The sequence below is a fragment of the Pipistrellus hanaki genome (genome assembly GCF_964339955.1).
Source record: "Pipistrellus hanaki genome assembly, chromosome: 18".
Taxonomy (NCBI): domain Eukaryota; kingdom Metazoa; phylum Chordata; class Mammalia; order Chiroptera; family Vespertilionidae; genus Pipistrellus; species Pipistrellus hanaki.
The window spans coordinates 14,389,628-14,407,616 of NC_140520.1; the positions used below are offsets into that span (position 1 = coordinate 14,389,628).

General features: G+C 55.1%; 1 protein-coding gene across 1 annotated transcript in view; it reads right to left on the minus strand.

The window, feature by feature from the left end:
* Positions 1-2,794: 2,794 nt before the first annotated feature.
* INSRR (insulin receptor related receptor) overlaps positions 2,795-17,989 on the minus strand; it is a gene marked incomplete at its 5' end in the record, with an annotated part of 31,431 nt that continues 16,236 nt past the window's right edge. Inside the window, 15 exons of the mRNA XM_084866691.1 lie at positions 2,795-3,772; positions 4,014-4,148; positions 4,266-4,395; positions 4,692-4,851; positions 4,986-5,096; positions 5,547-5,776; positions 5,905-5,957; positions 6,327-6,429; positions 6,635-6,797; positions 6,881-7,017; positions 8,235-8,461; positions 8,537-8,578; positions 8,814-9,009; positions 9,096-9,263; positions 9,850-10,088. Of these exons, the coding sequence (XP_084722817.1) occupies positions 3,472-3,772; positions 4,014-4,148; positions 4,266-4,395; positions 4,692-4,851; positions 4,986-5,096; positions 5,547-5,776; positions 5,905-5,957; positions 6,327-6,429; positions 6,635-6,797; positions 6,881-7,017; positions 8,235-8,461; positions 8,537-8,578; positions 8,814-9,009; positions 9,096-9,263; positions 9,850-10,088 (2,395 nt within the window). The 3' untranslated portion in view covers positions 2,795-3,471. The remainder of the gene's footprint in view (positions 3,773-4,013; positions 4,149-4,265; positions 4,396-4,691; positions 4,852-4,985; positions 5,097-5,546; positions 5,777-5,904; positions 5,958-6,326; positions 6,430-6,634; positions 6,798-6,880; positions 7,018-8,234; positions 8,462-8,536; positions 8,579-8,813; positions 9,010-9,095; positions 9,264-9,849; positions 10,089-17,989) is intronic.

A 17,989-nucleotide genomic window follows, 5' to 3' on the forward strand; every position in this document is an offset into this window, starting at 1 on the left:
ACTCCTGGGCAGGCGGTGTTGGCCCCAGGGTGGTGGCTGGGAGCCGCCAGCAGGAAGGAAGGAGACCTTGGCTGTGGGGCCACGGCCCTGTACTGACATCTCCCTTGTTCTAACCCCCAACAGAAGGTTGGAGACAAAGGCAAACGACTTCTATGCCGGGAGGAGCTCCCACAGCACCCTTCGCATGAGGCAGGAGAAGGTCCTCAGTCGATTGCTCCCTGTCATCCCATCCAGCACCCTATACCGGCTGGACAGACTCAGGCTCATAAGGAGCCATACATTTTGGCACCTAAGAAACCAGAAGTCCTTCAGTAGAAAAGGTAAGCAGACTTGAAAGCATATGAAAAACAAGTGTTTTTTTCTTCCATTCTTTTCCTCCTTGTTCTTATTAATGTCAGTTACATAGATGTCAGATTTCCCCCAAAGGGCCCAGTTGCATGGTTCTTCACTGGTTTGAGTGTTGTCCTATGAACCAGGAGGTCATGGTTTGACTCCCAGTCAGGAGACATGCCTGGGTTGCAGGCTCGATCCCCAATGGGGGGCATGCAGGAGCCAGTCAATCAAAGATTCTCATAATTGATGTTTCTTTCTCTCTCACTCTCCTTTCCTCTCTAAAAATCAATAAAAATATTTTTTAAATTCCCCCAAAGGGAGCCATTATGAATTTGGTTGACTGGAAAGGTCTCAGGAAGGATTATGAATCTTCTTGTTGAAAAATAAAGGCAAAAAATAAGATTACTGTAGGTATCATTTATCTTTAGTAAAAAAATAGCTCTTGGGACGTATTAAAGGAAGCTACAGGCATCACTTTGCCCTGACTTTCTTCAGTTCACTGTCTGCAAGGCCAGGGGATGAAGTGACTTTGTCCTTATGGACTAAAGCGCATAGAACCATCACTGACATCAGTGAATGTGTTTACACTAGTACAGATGCCCACAGGGGACACAAATCCTTGTTCATCCGCCATCTTTAAGGTATGTAATCGGTTATGCCTCAGAAAAAATTCTCTCAAGTTTTTTTTCCAAAGACCATGGCGGTGAGAAGGGAGACTTGTGCATGATAGCACCTAAATGATTTCTGCAGAAGTTAATTAGAACGATGAGATGCCCCTGGCTGGGCATCTAAGACTTGGTGCCCTGCTATCCAAGCCCCTTGGATCTGGAGGAGGCACAGTGTTATGGAGCGGACCCTACGAGTATGAAATCATGGAGGGTGTTTCTGGAATCTCTCTTTTAGTCTCTGCCTTTCCCTTTATGCTTCTGTGGTAAGTGTCCATCCCTCCCTCCCCAGATCAACCCATTGTCTGTCTCCAGCTGTCTCTGGGAGAGGAGACCCTCCTCCCCTCCACACAACTTCCCCGTATAGTTGGGAAGTCCCTTCTGAGATCTAACCCTCATCTCGCTTGCTATCTTGGTTAATCTCCTTCTTTCCTCGGACATGGCTGGCAATAGAGTTTGTATTCCAGCATCCCTCCATCCTTCTCCAAAAAGTTCGTGGCCAGCCACCACCTGCTCATCTTTGGAGATGGAGCGCAGACAGAACTTTCCTGAAGCTCTCTTTCCTTCTGCATCCAATCCCTTCCTTTAACTCCTCCACACTCAGATGACCTGCGCTTCCTGGGCATGCAGGGTCCAGCACTGTGGAGGTTAGGGGGCATGGTGGTGAGGAGAGGGCTGGAGCCTTCGGGGCTGAGCAAGTTCAGGGGCGCCTGTGTGCTCTGAGTGTGTCTCAGATCCTGAGTTTCTGTGTGGAGTATCTCCTCCCTTCTACCTGTTGGAGGCCTCTCTGGGACCCAAAACACAAAGGAGGAGGGAACCATCTTTCCCCCCCTACGCTGTGGTTCTGCCAGCAACCATTAGGGGCCACTGTTGCTTCAGCTACCGATGACAAGTGGGTCAGGGCAGGGGTAGGGGACAGGCGGGCCTTCGTGCCCACCCTGACCCTGTCAGCGTATGGACATGAGTTATAATTGTTGTCATAGACTCATGCCCAGTCCTCTCGGGTCCTGCCTTGATGAGCGGAGGTTTGTGGGACAGCTGCTGGTTTGTGGGACAGACTCCAGGTGTGCGGCAGGGAGGGGCAGCCTATGGCAGGTGTGGCAGCAGGAGCTACAGCCCTGAGGATCTGGATGCAGGAAATGCTGGTACAGGATGCTAAAAAGTCCTGAGCTATTACCATCCCCTTCCGCTGCCTGCCCACCCCCCACCCCTCCACACCCCTTCACTAAGGTCTTAAGTCATTCATCTGTGGTTCTTTCCCTTCACATGCCCTGATGGCCCTGGCATAAGAGCTGGGAAATGAACTCCCCTGTGCTCCTTCAACCTGCCTCCAGGGCATCTCTGCTGGGGGAGGGGCGCCAGACACACAGACTCTGCTCTGATTTGTGTCTCCTGCCTCGCTGAGTGGCATTGAGCAGGGACTGGTGATGGTCTCAAGGCCCTCCCCCACCCCCCTGTTCTGCCCACTTCAAACCATGTCTGCCCATGGAGACAGCAAGGGATAACCACGATGAGGTCAGGACGGGTTGGTGAGGCTGGGAGGCCAGATGCAGGGTTCCCTGCCGGCTCAGCCCCTCCAGCCGCCTGAGCTCAGACAATAGCAGGATGGTCCTGCTGCACTGCCATGGCAACCCGGGCTGCTGGGGTCCTCAGGAGGGGGTGTCTGACAGCAGTGTATTCATCCCGTATCCCTGCTTCGGGGTCACCACCTCAAGTCTCCAAGGAAGGAGAGGAGGGAGCGGGGAAGCTCATCCAGCGTGAACCCCACAGAGATGAAGAGACAATGGGCTGCTGGGGACCAGGGTACAAACAGACATTGGCATTTATTGTGGCTTCCCCGGAGAGCGGGGGGAGGGGGAGGAGTGAGGGCAGGGAGGAAGCAAACCTCTTAAAGCCTCAATAATCGAAGGGTATGAGGGAGATTGAGCGGATGGGACTGCCAGAGGTGGGGTGATTCACTCCAAGGGATTTTCCTGGGGAAGAGGAAGGAGGAGCACCAGGCTTGGAAATCCCTGCGATGGCGAAGGAGCGGAGGAAGTGAGGGCAGGCCTGAAGGCGAGGCTGAGAACCTCACCCTGGCGCCTGAGGCAGAGGGCAGGAGGTGGCACGCGGTGGTGAGAAGGCAGTTATGTGGACCGTCTTTCCCAGCGGCCCACACATGGGCAGACGGGGGTCCAGGCCCATTCCGGTTGTTTATCTGGGTTCAGATGTGCTGATGGCCCTAGACATCCACTGGGACCTGCGGGCTGAGGGTGGGGTTCTCCCGACAATCCCTCTTCCTGGTCTGAGAAGGGGCTCTTTGAGGGCCTAGCCTCCACTCCTGCTGGGACCTTGTTGAGTTCCTCAGGGAGAGCTCAGTGAGTCTGCTCTGATCAGCCCCCAGCCTTTCCTGCCCCTGCCGTCCACCCCACCCTTGGCCACCCCACAGTCCGGTCCAGGGTATGAAAGTCTGCCCATCTCCCAACCACAAAGGTCAGATCCCTTCCTTTCTGCCTGTGGGAGGCCAATCAGACAGGGAGGGGAGTGCCCCTCGGTGCCCGGGCCCCCCGTTTTGAGGGCTGCAGTCTGAGGGAGCCCCTTTTGGGGGTGGTGGGGGGTCGGGCTCCGCATCCGTGGGCAGGAGGGAAGCCCGGGGCCCCCGGCACTCTGGGCTGTAGTAGAAGGAGAGGAGGCGGAAGGAAGGCCGCAGCTCCTCCTGGATGCTGTCCAGGATGTGGGTGAAGGTTGGGCGCAGGCGTGGGTTCTGTTGCCAACAGCGGCTCATCAGCTCCTGCCTGGTGGGATGGGAGGGCGGCGTCAGAGGGTCTACATCCCTTGCCGCTTGTATGAGAGGGTCAGTCAGGGTGAGTTGGGGGGGTCACAGGGGAGTAAATGGGCATCGTAGTGGGGGTTTAGAATTGGGCTCAGAGCTGGGGGTCAGTGGAAGTAAATGCATTGGAGGAGGTAGACCGGGTCCCAGGGCAGGGGACAGGGTAGCTGAGCAGGGATGTGGGAGGGGCAGGCTGGGTGACTCACAGCTGAAGGGGGCAGCTCTCCAGCTCCTCCAGGACCCCGCCATCCATGACAAACTTGAGCACCTGCTCATTGGACAGGCCCTGGTAGGGTTGTTCGGCCAGGGTCACGATCTCCCAGAGCACCACGCCGAAGGACCTGGAGGACACAGAGCACAGGGCTCGAACCCAGCACCCTTCCTGAGGGATTGCCCCCAGGCCTCTCCCCAGGCCCTCCTCCACATCCCCTGGGCTCTCTGCTCCAGCCAGGCCCCACCAGACATCCGAGTGGGTGGTGAAGATCCCGTCTTTGAGGGACTCGGGCGCCATCCAGCGCACCGGCAGCAGCGCCTTCCCGCCCTTGCGGTAGTAGTCTGTCTCGTACACGTCTCGCGTCATCCCGAAATCTGCAAAGCAAGGGGGAGAGGGTGTGGAGCAGCAGAGCCTCAGCCAGCTCCTGCCGCGGGATATCTCTCCCAGTCTTCTCCGCTGCCAGTCTCCAAGAATCCTGGAAGGCGAGGGTTCTAAGTGTACCAGAGATGCTCCCGTTCAACCCTTCTGTACTTGGACAGGGAGACTGAGCCTCGGGGGAGGATGGGGGGAACTATCAGAGCTGTGGACCAGGCCTGGTCCTTGGGTGCCTAGCTTAGGAGGAGTCTCTCAGTTCCACAGATTGCCCCCACCTGCCTGGCACCCTCCATACCCCCAATCTTGACGGTGAAGTCCTGGGACACCATGCAGTTCCGGGCTGCCAGGTCTCGGTGCACAAACTTCTTGGCGGCAAGATAGGCCATGCCATCTGCGATCTCTCCCGCCATCTGGATCATATCTCCCAGCGCTGGCCGCGGGAGCCCAGGGTTATTCTAGAGCCAGGAGAGGGGACGGGTGACGAAGGAGCCCAGGGACAGGACTCCTCACCAAGGATCACCCGCCACAACGATGCCCGCGTTTCCTCTAACTCTCCAGCACGTTGGCTCAGTCTTCTCCCAGTCCTCACCTCTGCCTCCGGCCGCAAAGATCGAAGATGGCTCTTGAGGTCCCCACGAGTCATTAACTCCATGATGACCAGAGTTGGCTGGCCCTGAGACACCACGCCCAGGAGACGTACCTGAGATGAACAAAGAGCCTCGTTGCAGGTCCCCTCAGCTCTCCGGGACCCCTCTGGCCAGAATCTTGGACTGCTATGACCACATTCTGACCCAGACACCTAACCTGGTCCTAACCCCAACCATAAGCATCACTCTAATCCTGGCCAACAATGACCCTGACTCTAAACCATGACCTTGATGATGTCTGACTATCATCCTAGTGTTTATGATTGGCCCAACTCTGACCTTGATCCCAATCATGATCCCAATAATGATCTGGACGTTCAATATTGACCCCAGCCATGACTTATCTCAGCCCTAGCCATGACCCTACCGTGACCCTGGTTTGACTCTAACCCCAACTATGACCTTTACCTCGGTTAGGTTCCTAACTACAATCCCAACCCTGACCTTTTCCCTGGCACTATCCCTCCTACATGACCCTGACAGTGCCCCTGAGCCTCCCTTACCACATGGTGACACTTGAATGCCTTCATGACAGAGGCTTCCTTGAGGAACTCAATGCGTTCCCGTGGGCTGGCCAGCTCATTCACCGTCTTCAGGGCCACAGGCGTGGTCTCCTCTCCAGCCTCCAGGCCTTGCGCCAGCCCCTCATACACCATCCCGAAGAAGCCCTGGCCCAGTTCCCGAATGATGGAGATCTGCTCCCGCGGCACCTCCCACTCGTCGGGGATGTACACTGAGAGGAGGTGGAATCACAAGGCAACTGTGACTGCTGCTTCGCCTCCAAAGGGCTCGGGTCCCAAGACCGCTGCTCCCCAAAGGTCTCCCGCTCCACTCCTCTGACTCTTTCCCACCCGGACCTACCATCAGAAGCACTGAAGTACTCTGGATTCACAGAGGCATAGAGGGTCCTGTTCCTGCAACACAAGGGGAGGGGCTCAGGCTGGAAGGTCCTCAGGAAGGAAAGAGCAACATCAGAGGGCCAGGAGGAGGGGCAGTGCAAGGAGGAGGGAAGTTCCCGAACACCCTCGGTCCTGATCAGGATGACCTAAGCTGGGCTGGGTCTTCGTCCTTAGACCTAGGGAGTAGGGAGGGCAGTGAGAGGGCTCCTGCCTCCTCAGCTAATCCTTAGACCCCAGCTAATCAAAGCTCTGCCCCCATTTCCCCCTTTTATTCAGTCCCAGGGGGCGCCTGACACCAAGCTTCTACTCCCTCTTGATTGCACTAACTCTATGTGAGGGCTCATGGGGGGAAGGGGGCTGGGGGCTGGTAGGACCTGTGCTTACCTCTTCTTGCTGTAAAAGAAACCAAGGGCAGCAAGAATGATGAGCAGCATGAGTACCACCGGGGTGACAGTGAGAAGGTGCAGCCCCCCGGAGTCTTCCTCCTCTGGTGGGCAGCAGAGGGTGGAGTCAAAGGTGGAGAAGTCAGAGTGGAGAGGACACTTCTCTTTCCATAATGGAAGATGAGGATGGGGCGAGGATGGGATGGAGGGGCTGTGGTTTCCATGGGGGGCTGTGGTTTCCATAGATGTGGCTAGGGAGCTGGGGGTCGCTGTTTGGGAGTACATGTCTGGGGCAGAGGCTGTGTATACCTGAGCCAGGGATGTAGAAAGCGACACTTTCTGTCCAAGAGCCGTTGCCAGCCAGGGAGGTTGCCCTCACTCTGGCAGAGTAGTTCCCAGGGGGCAGCAGGGCCAGCTGGACGCCCCCAAACTTGGCATATCGCAGGCGGGACACACACAGCACTGTGGCCTCCTGAGGGCGACACAGAACAGCTGGCTGGGAGAAGGATGGGGCACAGATTGGAGCTGGGTTAAGGGGTCTGCTGGGGCACCTACCTCTCCCAAGCGGCGGTACTTGATTTCGTACTTGAGGATAAGTCCATTGGGGTCCAGTGGCTCAAGCCAGCGCAGGAGGACACTGCTCTTGCTGGCCGCCTCCCAGGCCACCTTCCCTGGGATGCCATCAGCCTCTCCTGCGGGAGAGGCATCAGGTGGCCCAGCCACAAGGACAGTCAGGTGCCCCATAAGGATGTTTCTGTCCATAATGGACCCCGTAAATGATGGTGGTCCCATAAGATCACAATGGAGCTGGGAAAGTCCTATTGCCGAGTCCTAAGGTCCTAGCACAGAGCATTCTCACATTTTTGTGGGGATGCTGGTGTAAACCAACCTCCTTTGCTGCCAGGATATAAAAGTATAGCACATACAACTATGCATAGTACCTAATAGGTGATGATAATAAACATTATGTTACTGGTTTTGTGTTTATTAGAATATACTTTCTGTCATTACATTATTATTATTTTTAATGCTCACATGAGGATATATTTTTATTGATCTGAGAGAGAGAGAAACATCAATGTGAGAGAGAAACATGGCTAGATTGCCTCCTGTTATCATATTATTATTATTTTTAATGCTCACATGAGGATATGTTTATTGATCTGAGAGAGACAGAAACATCAATGTGAGAGAGAAACATGGCTAGATTGCCTCCTGTTATCACCCCAAAGGAGATCGAACCCTCAGCCTAGGTATGTGCTCCGATCTGGAATCAAACCTGCAAGCTTTTTGGTGTATGACGCGCCAATCAACTGAGCCACCCAGCCAGGGCTGTCGTTATTTTAGAGGGTACTCTTTCTACTCATAAACTATGTTTGCTGTAAAATAATATGCAGTGTTATCGCTGCTGCGTCTTGCGTGTTTACTATGGTTCTTGATTGCATTGTTTTCTCTTGTGCTTGATCTAATTCGTGTTGTTTTGCACAGTAACATGCGTACCCTAGGAGCAATCAGCTATACCATACAGCCTAGGTGTGTGATAGGCTGTACCGTACAGCTTAAGTGTGTGGAGGCTGTCCCGTGCAGCCTAGGTGTGCAGTAGGCTGTCCCGTATAGGCTGTGTGAGTGCCCTCTGTGATGTTCACACAAGGCCAGGCCTAACCACTCATTTCTCAGAACATGCGTCCGTTGTTAAGCAGTGAATGACTTCTTCTCACCTTCAAATACAACCTCAAGGGGGCTAAGCTGGGAGGTTTGAGGAAACTCTAGGATTGTGGGGACTGGGAGGAGGATGAAAGCAAGGCCCTGGGGTTAGATGGAGCTCAAACTCGCTATTGGAGTACTGGTGAGAGAGGGTGCTGGGGTGGGGGGTGGGGGTGGGGTGTAGAAGGCCAGGCGGGTCACTCACTGTGGGGCATGGTGCGAGCAAAGACAAAGGTGGCCGCGCTGCAGCCCACGGCGTGCGCAGCGTGGTTGCAGGCGTGGATGTCGATCCGGTACTCGGTGAAGTGGCGCAGGCCACTCAGCACTGCTCGCTCTCGGGGCACTTTGTCCTCCCGGATCTCGAAATCGGAGCTGTTTCCCCCGAGTCGGAGGGCCCCGGAGACGGCGGCGCGGCGGTGTCTCCCGGAGTCCCTAGAGTGGGCGAGAGTCAGAGCCAGGTCCCCGCACCCCGGCCACGCCCTCGGCCTCGGCCCCGCCCCTGCTCACCTCTGAGGGCTCTTATTGATGGACGTCACCTTCCAAGGGGACCTGGGGAGACGGGAAGGGCCCTGTCACAGCCCCTTTACAGGGGTGCACCACCTCTAAGCCCACCCCCAGCCAGGCCCGCCAGCACACCGCACCCCAGCAAGACACGCCCCTCAAGGCCCCGCCCACCCGTTAGCCCCGCCCCTCATATTAGCCCCGCCCTGACCGGCCTGTTAACCCGTCCCTCCTGTCAACACGCCCCGCCCCTCCTATTAGCCCCGCCCCCGGCCCAGCGCACTGGGGGATGGTGATGGCGTTGTGCAGGAAGTTTTCAAACTTCTTTTGGAACGAGGCCTCCTGCGCCTCCAGCGGTGGCAAGGCCTGCCCCGGAGGTGGGTGCTGGCAAGGGCAGCAGCCGGGCTCCATCTCCGCCTCGAGCTCCCCGTCTTCCCGGTCGAAGCGTGGGTCGCTGTTGCTGGTGGGCAGCCGCAGGCCTGGTGCGGCGGCGGGAGGGGAGCCATTAGAGGGCAGTGCCCGTGGCGGTGCCCCAGCCCCCTGGCTCACACCCCGCCCAGCGCACCGCGGTGGCAGTAGTCGTTGAGGTAGAGGTCGCTGTCCTCTGCCAGGCGCTGCCACAGCACCAGGTAGTAGGTGATGTTCCCGTTCCGCTGGGTCGGCGGCTTCCAGCGCACCAGCAGGTGGGAGGAGGAGTTGGACGTGGAGATGACGTCTTGGGGCACGGTGGGCGCTGGGGGTGTGAGTCGGGTACCGCTGAGCGGCTTCAGGTCCCTTTTCAAACTCTGTCTGGCCCCTGTCTCTGAGTCCAGCCCTCACTGGTCCCAAGGAATAGGTGACTCTAACCCTCCTCTTCCTACAGCTGAGCATTCTGTTCCTCCCTCGTCCCCAAAGGCCCTTGGTTTGGCTCAGTTATCCCCCTGCACTCTCCCACCCACAGCCTCCCTAGGACCTGGGAGAATGCCCATTATTATTATTATTATTATTATTATTCATCCTCACCTGAGGATATTTCCCCTCATTGATTTTTAGAAAGAGTGGAGGGCAGGAGGTAAGAGAGAGGGGAGAGAGATTTGTTGTTCCGCTTATTTATGCATTTATTGCTTGTAAGTACCCTGGCTGGGGATCGGACTCACAGTATGGATGTATCCGAGTCTGGCCAGAGCCTGCCCCATCTTCCTTGTAGGACTCAAGCATCTGGCCCCCCCAGCCTCTATGGGCCAGCTGTTCAGTGACTCAGCATCCCTATTTCTGGTGCCTGGAGTCCCCCTCCTCACTAGGACTCAGGCATCTGGCTCCCACTCCCTCCGAAGGCCTACCTGCTGGCAGGGTTCGGAGGTAGATTATGGGGCTCTGGGCTCCTTGGTGGGGGCTGTCCTCTGCCGTGGTCAGCGTGATGGCCCGCACGAACACTGCGTACTGTGTCCAGGGCTTGAGGGGGGCCAAGGTCACCCCTGGCTCCTGGTTGCGGCTCAGGGGCAGCTCCACATCTAGCAGGTTCCAGCTCTGGGTCCCACAGGCATCTGGGCCTGTGTGCTCCGTAGCATTCTGGAACGGGCTGAACACCCCACCCCCAACTTGTAGCAGCCCCCTCCTCTCTGAATCACCCCAAGATTGCTGTGTCAGTCTTCAAGTACGCACGAGGACACCCAGAAGCAGACGTGCGCCCACCCTTTGGGGCAGGTGCCTGTGGCACTGAGTGCGTCTGCTCAGAGCTGACTGAGGAGGAGCCGCAGTACAGTGTGTGAGGGGCACGGCCACACAGGAAGCGGGAGCTTCCTGAAGGGCCTCTGCGATGCTCTGCCTTTAAGTATAGGTGTGCAGATGGTCAGCTGCACAGGCTGAGGGTGACATTTACATTGCAATCTACCTTAGTGCTCCTCACAGTTCGGTGCAGGGACCAGAAGATGTAGTATTACCTGGGAGCTAGCTGGAAATGCAGATTCATGGGCTCTATCCAGGACTAACTGAGTCCGAATCAGTGGGGGTGGGGCCCAGGAACCTGTTTTTAACAAACCCAACAGCTCCCCAGGCTGGAGATCTTCCCCTAGCACGGAGGCCTAGGGGAGCTTTGGCCATTGGAGCAGGCCTCCCACCATCGACTTCCCTCCTTTCCTCCCAGGCCAGGCCCTACGCTTAGTGAGCAAGGAAGACCTCTCAGTTTTAATTCCCAGGAGCTGCTCCTAAGCCAGGTGCTCCCACCTCCTCTCCACCACAGAAGGGATTACGCCTCACCCCTGCCCTCCCAGCCTGCCATCCCAAATCTATCGCTCTGCTGTAAGGATTTCTGTTTCTGAGTCCTAGCCATGCTTCTGGAGAAGTCCTTCCTGTGGCCTAAGTCCTACCCCTCCGGCTTTGGCCAGGGCTCTCTCTCCGCAGCAAGAGCAGCCTGTCCTCGCCTGTCCCGGCTCCTTCCTTCCCTCCTTCGGCAGGCTTTTAATGAAGCCTGGCCAAGCTCCCTGTAAAGCTGGCCAAATTAGAGGCTTAGGCTTAGGCTTAGGCTTAGGCTTAACTAGGCTTAGGCTTAGGCTTAACTAAACTAGGCTTAACTAGGTTTAGAATTAGGTTTAACTAGGCTTAGGCTTAACTAGGCTTAGGCTTAGGCTTTAACTAGGCTTAGGCTTAACTAGGCTTGGGCTTAGGCTTAACTAGGCTTAGGCTTAACTAGGCTAGGCTTAACTAGGCTTAGGCTTAGGTTTAGGCTTAACTAGGCTTAGGCTTAGGCTTAATTAGGCTTAGGCTTAACTTGGCTAGGCTTAACTAGGCTTAGGCTTAAGCTTAACTAGGCCAGGCTTAGCTAGGCCAGGCTTAGCTAGGCCTGGCTTAGCTAGGGCCAGCTTAGCTAGGCTAGGCTTAACTAAGCTCGGCTTAGCTAGGCACGGCTTAGCTAGGCTAGGCTTAGCTAGGCACGGCTTAGCTAGGCTAGGCTTAACTAGACTTAGGCTTAGGCATTACTAAACTAGGCTTAACTAGGTTTAGAATTAGGTTTAACTAGGCTTAGGCTTAACTAGGCTTAGGCTTAAACTAGGCTTAGGCTTAACTAGGCTAGGCTTAACTAGGCTTAGGCTTAGGTTTAGGCTTAACTAGGCTTAGGCTTAACTTGGCCAGGCTTAACTAGGCTTAGGCTTAACTTGGCCAGGCTTAACTAGGCTTAGGCTTAAGCTTAACTAGGCCTGGCTTAGCTAGGCCAGGCTTAGCTAGGCTCGGCTTAGCTAGGCCCGGCTTAGCTAGGCCCAGCTTAGCTAGGCCCGGCTTAGCTAGGCCCGGCTTAGCTAGGCCCGGCTTAGCTAGGCCAGGCTTAGCTAGGCTCGGCTTAGCTAGGCTCGGCTTAGCTAGGCCAGGCTTAGCTAGGCCAGGCTTAGCTAGGCTAGGCTTAGGCTAGGCTTAACTAAGCTTGGCTTAGCTAGGCCCGGCTTAGCTAGGCTAGGCTTAACTAAGCTCGGCTTAGCTAGGCCAGGCTTAGCTAGGCTAGGCTTAGCTAGGCCCGGCTTAGCTAGGCCAGGCTTAGCTAGGCCAGGCTTAGCTAGGCCAGGCTTAGCTAGGCTAGGCTTAGCTAGGCCCGGCTTAGCTAGGCCAGGCTTAGCTAGGCCAGGCTTAGCTAGGCTCGGCTTAGCTAGGCTCGGCTTAGCTAGGCCAGGCTTAGCTAGGCCAGGCTTAGCTAGGCTAGGCTTAGGCTAGGCTTAACTAAGCTCGGCTTAGCTAGGCCCGGCTTAGCTAGGCCTGGCTTAGCTAGGCTAGGCTTAACTAAGCTCGGCTTAGCTAGGCCAGGCTTAGCTAGGCCAGGCTTAGCTAGGCTAGGCTTAGCTAGGCTCGGCTTAGCTAGGCCAGGCTTAGCTAGGCCAGGCTTAGCTAGGCTAGGCTTAACTAAGCTCGGCTTAGCTAGGCTCGGCTTAGCTAGGCCAGTCTTAGCTAGGCCAGGCTTAGCTAGGCTAGGCTTAGCTAGGCTCGGCTTAGCTAGGCCAGGCTTAGCTAGGCTAGGCTTAACTAAGCTCGGCTTAGCTAGGCTCGGCTTAGCTAGGCTCGGCTTAGTTAGGCTCGGCTTAGCTAGGCCAGGCTTAGCTAGGCCAGGCTTAGCTAGGCCCGGCTTAGCTAGGCCAGGCTTAGCTAGGCTAGGCTTAGCTAGGCTCGGCTTAGCTAGGCCCGGCTTAGCTAGGCCAGGCTTAGCTAGGCTAGGCTTAACTAGTCTTAGGCTTAGGCTTAACTAAACTAGGCTTAACTAGGTTTAGAATTAGGTTTAACTAGGCTTAGGCTTAACTAGGCTTAGGCTTAGGCTTAAACTAGGCTTAGGCTTAACTAGGCTTGGGCTTAGGCCTAACTAGGCTTAGGCTTAACTAGGCTAGGCTTAACTAGGCTTACGCTTAAGCCTAACTAGGCCTGGCTTAGCTAGGCCCGGCTTAGCTAGGCTAGGCTTAACTAAGCTCGGCTTAGCTAGGCTCGGCTTAGCTAGGCCAGGCTTAGCTAGGCCAGGCTTAGCTAGGCTAGGCTTAGCTAGGCCAGGCTTAGCTAGGCCAGGCTTAGCTAGGCTAGGCTTAACTAAGCTCGGCTTAGCTAGGCTCGGCTTAGCTAGGCCAGGCTTAGCTAGGCCAGGCTTAGCTAGGCTAGGCTTAGCTAGGCTCGGCTTAGCTAGGCCAGGCTTAGCTAGGCCAGGCTTAGCTAGGCTAGGCTTAACTAGTCTTAGGCTTAGGCTTAACTAAACTAGGCTTAACTAGGTTTAGAATTAGGTTTAACTAGGCGTAGGCTTAGGCTTAAACTAGACTTAGGCTTAACTAGGCTCGCTTAACTAGGCTTAGGCTTAGGTTTAGGCTTAACTAGGCTTAGGCTTAACTTGGCTAGGCTTAACTAAGCTTAGGCTTAAGCTTAACTAGGCCTGGCTTAACTAGGCCAGGCTTAGCTAGCCCAGGCTTAGCTAGGCTAGGCTTAGCTAGGCCCGGCTTAGCTAGGCTAGGCTTAACTAAGCTCGGCTTAGCTAGGCCAGGCTTAGCTAGGCTAGGCTTAGCTAGGCCCGGCTTAGCTAGGCTAGGCTTAACTAAGCTCGGCTTAGCTAGGCCAGGCTTAACTAGGCCAGGCTTAGCTAGGCCCGGCTTAGCTAGGCCCGGCTTAGCTAGGCTCGGCTTAGCTAGGCTCGGCTTAGCTAGGCTCGGCTTAGCTAGGCCAGGCTTAGCTAGGCCAGGCTTAGCTAGGCCTGGCTTAGCTAGGCTCGGCTTAGCTAAGCTCGGCTTAGCTAGGCCAGGCTTAGCTAGGCCAGGCTTAGCTAGGCTAGGCTTAGCTAGGCCCGGCTTAGCTAGGCTAGGCTTAGCTAGGCTCGGCTTAGCTAGGCTCAGCTTAGCTAGGCCAGGCTTAGCTAGGCCAGGCTTAGCTAGGCTAGGCTTAGCTAGGCTCGGCTTAGCTAGGCTAGGCTTAACTAAGCTCGGCTTAGCTAGGCCCAGCTTAGCTAGGCTAGGCTTAACTAGGCCAGGCTTAGCTAGGCCAGGCTTAGCTAGGCTAGGCTTAGCTAGGCCCGGCTTAGCTAGGCTAGGCTTAGCTAGGCCCGGCTTAGCTAGGCTTAGCTAGGCCCGGCTTAGCTAGGCCTGGCTTAGCTAGGCTCGGCTTAGCTAGGCCAGGCTTAGCTAGCCCAGGCTTAGCTAGGCTAGGCTTAGCTAGGCCCGGCTTAGCTAGGCTAGGCTTAACTAAGCTCGGCTTAGCTAGGCCAGGCTTAGCTAGGCCCGGCTTAGCTAGGCCCGGCTTAGCTAGGCTCGGCTTAGCTAGGCTCGGCTTAGCTAGGCTCGGCTTAGCTAGGCCAGGCTTAGCTAGGCCCGGCTTAGCTAGGCCCGGCTTAGCTAGGCTCGGCTTAGCTAGGCTCGGCTTAGCTAGGCTTGGCTTAGCTAGGCCAGGCTTAGCTAGGCCAGGCTTAGCTAGGCCTGGCTTAGCTAGGCTCGGCTTAGCTAGGCTAGGCTTAACTAAGCTCGGCTTAGCTAGGCCAGGCTTAGCTAGGCCAGGCTTAGCTAGGCCCGGCTTAGCTAGGCTAGGCTTAGCTAGGCCCGGCTTAGCTAGGCTAGGCTTAGCTAGGCTCGGCTTAGCTAGGCTCAGCTTAGCTAGGCTAGGCTTAACTAGGCCAGGCTTAACTAGGCTAGGCTTAGCTAGGCTAGGCATAGGCTTAACTAAACTAGGCTTAATTAGGTTTAGAATTAGGTTTAACTAGGCTTAGGCTTAACTAAGCTTGGCTTAGCTAGGCTCGGCTTAGCTAGGCTCGGCTTAGCTAGGCCCTGCTTAGCTAGGCTAGCCTTAACTAAGCTCGGCTTAGCTAGGCTCGGCTTAGCTAGGCCAGGCTTAGCTAGGCCAGGCTTAGCTAGGCCAGGCTTAGCTAGGCTCGGCTTAGCTAGGCTCGGCTTAGCTAGGCCAGGCTTAGCTAGGCCAGGCTTAGCTAGGCCAGGCTTAGCTAGGCTCGGCTTAGCTAGGCTCAGCTTAGCTAGGCCAGGCTTAGCTAGGCCAGGCTTAACTAAGCTCGGCTTAGCTAGGCCCGGCTTAGCTAGGCCCGGCTTAGCTAGGCTAGGCTTAGCTAGGCCAGGCTTAGCTAGGCCAGGCTTAGCTAGGCTAGGCTTAACTAAGCTCGGCTTAGCTAGGCTCGGCTTAGCTAGGCCAGGCTTAGCTAGGCCAGGCTTAGCTAGGCTCGGCTTAGCTAGGCTCGGCTTAGCTAGGCCCGGCTTAGCTAGGCCAGGCTTAGCTAGGCTAGGCTTAACTAGTCTTAGGCTTAGGCTTAACTAAACTAGGCTTAACTAGGTTTAGAATTAGGTTTAACTAGGCTTAGGCTTAACTAGGCGTAGGCTTAGGCTTAAACTAGGCTTAGGCTTAACTAGGCTCGCTTAACTAGGCTTAGGCTTAGGTTTAGGCTTAACTAGGCTTAGGCTTAACTTGGCTAGGCTTAACTAGGCTTAGGCTTAAGCTTAACTAGGCCTGGCTTAGCTAGGCCCGGCTTAGCTAGGCCCGGCTTAGCTAGGCCAGGCTTAACTAAGATTGGCTTAGCGAGGCTCTGCTTAGCTAGGCTCGGCTTAGCTAGGCCCGGCTTAGCTAGGCTAGGCTTAACTAAGCTCGGCTTAGCTATGCCAGGCTTAGCTAGGCCAGGCTTAGCTAGGCTAGGCTTAGCTAGGCTCGGCTTAGCTAGGCCAGGCTTAGCTAGGCCAGGCTTAGCTAGGCTAGGCTTAACTAAGCTCGGCTTAGCTAGGCTCGGCTTAGCTAGGCCAGTCTTAGCTAGGCCAGGCTTAGCTAGGCTAGGCTTAGCTAGGCTCGGCTTAGCTAGGCCAGGCTTAGCTAGGCTAGGCTTAACTAAGCTCGGCTTAGCTAGGCTCGGCTTAGCTAGGCTCGGCTTAGCTAGGCCAGGCTTAGCTAGGCTCGGCTTAGCTAGGCCCGGCTTAGCTAGGCCAGGCTTAGCTAGGCTAGGCTTAGCTAGGCTCGGCTTAGCTAGGCCAGGCTTAGCTAGGCTCGGCTTAGCTAGGCCCGGCTTAGCTAGGCCAGGCTTAGCTAGGCTAGGCTTAGCTAGGCTCGGCTTAGCTAGGCCCGGCTTAGCTAGGCCAGGCTTAGCTAGGCTAGGCTTAACTAGTCTTAGGCTTAGGCTTAACTAAACTAGGCTTAACTAGGTTTAGAATTAGGTTTAACTATGCTTAGGCTTAACTAGGCTTAGGCTTAGGCTTAAACTAGGCTTAGGCTTAACTAGGCTTGGGCTTAGGCTTAACTAGGCTTAGGCTTAACTAGGCTAGGCTTAACTAGGCTTACGCTTAAGCCTAACTAGGCCTGGCTTAGCTAGGCCCGGCTTAGCTAGGCTAGGCTTAACTAAGCTCGGCTTAGCTAGGCTCGGCTTAGCTAGGCCAGGCTTAGCTAGGCCAGGCTTAGCTAGGCTAGGCTTAGCTAGGCCAGGCTTAGCTAGGCCAGGCTTAGCTAGGCTAGGCTTAACTAAGCTCGGCTTAGCTAGGCTCGGCTTAGCTAGGCCAGGCTTAGCTAGGCCAGGCTTAGCTAGGCTAGGCTTAGCTAGGCTCGGCTTAGCTAGGCCAGGCTTAGCTAGGCCAGGCTTAGCTAGGCTAGGCTTAACTAGTCTTAGGCTTAGGCTTAACTAAACTAGGCTTAACTAGGTTTAGAATTAGGTTTAACTAGGCTTAGGCTTAACTAGGCGTAGGCTTAGGCTTAAACTAGACTTAGGCTTAACTAGGCTCGCTTAACTAGGCTTAGGCTTAGGTTTAGGCTTAACTAGGCTTAGGCTTAACTTGGCTAGGCTTAACTAAGCTTAGGCTTAAGCTTAACTAGGCCTGGATTAACTAGGCCTGGCTTAGCTAGGCCCGGCTTAGCTAGGCCAGGCTTAGCTAGGCCCGGCTTAGCTAGGCCCGGCTTAGCTAGGCTAGGCTTAACTAAGCTCGGCTTAGCTAAGCTCGGCTTAGCTAGGCTCGGCTTAGCTAGGCTCAGCTTAGCTAGGCTCGGCTTAGCTAGGCCAGGCTTAGCTAGGCCAGGCTTAGCTAGGCTAGGCTTAGCTAGGCCGAGCTTAGCTAGGCTAGGCTTAACTAAGCTCGGCTTAACTAGGCTAGGCTTAGCTAGGCCCGGCTTAGCTAGGCCCGGCTTAGCTAGGCTAGGCTTAACTAGGCTTAGGCTTAGGCTTAACTAAACTAGGCTTAACTAGGTTTAGAATTAGGTTTAACTAGGCTTAGGCTTAACTAGGCTTAGGCTTAGGCTTAAACTAGGCTTAGGCTTAACTAGGCTTGGGCTTAGGCTTAACTAGGCTTAGGCTTAACTAGGCTAGGCTTAACTAGGCTTAGGCTTAGGTTTAGGCTTAACTAGGCTTAGGCTTAACTTGGCTAGGCTTAACTAGGCTTACGCTTAAGCCTAACTAGGCCTGGCTTAGCTAGGCCAGGCTTAGCTAGGCTCGGCTTAGCTAGGGCCAGCTTTGCTAGGCCCGGCTTAGCTAGGCTAGGCTTAACTAAGCTCGGCTTAGCTAGGCCAGGCTTAGCTAGGCCAGGCTTAGCTAGGCTAGGCTTAACTAAGCTCAGCTTAGCTAGGCCCGGCTTAGCTAGGCTAGGCTTAACTAGTCCTAGGCTTAGGTTTAGCTAGGCTAGGCTTAACTACTCTAGCCTTAACTAGGCTTAGGCTTAACTAGGCTAAGGCTTAGGCTTAACGAGGCTAGGCTTTACTAGGCTTAGGCTTAGGCTTAACTAGGCTAGACTTAACTAGGCTTAGGCTTAGGCTTAACTAGGCTTAGGATTAGACTTAACTAGGCTTCGGCTTAGGCTTTATTAGGCTTAGGCTTAGGGACTTCCTGGAAGATGGCAGCAAGGTAAACACTTGTACGTGCTGCCTCTCACAATCACTTCAGTGCTGCAACTTGGATCTTATCTAAGACATGAAAAACCACAACTGTGGGGGCCCCAATCGGTGCGGCCACGCAGATTCCACAGAAAGGTTGGATTTTGCCAGGGGTGTCTGTGTCCCAACAGCAAAAGCAGC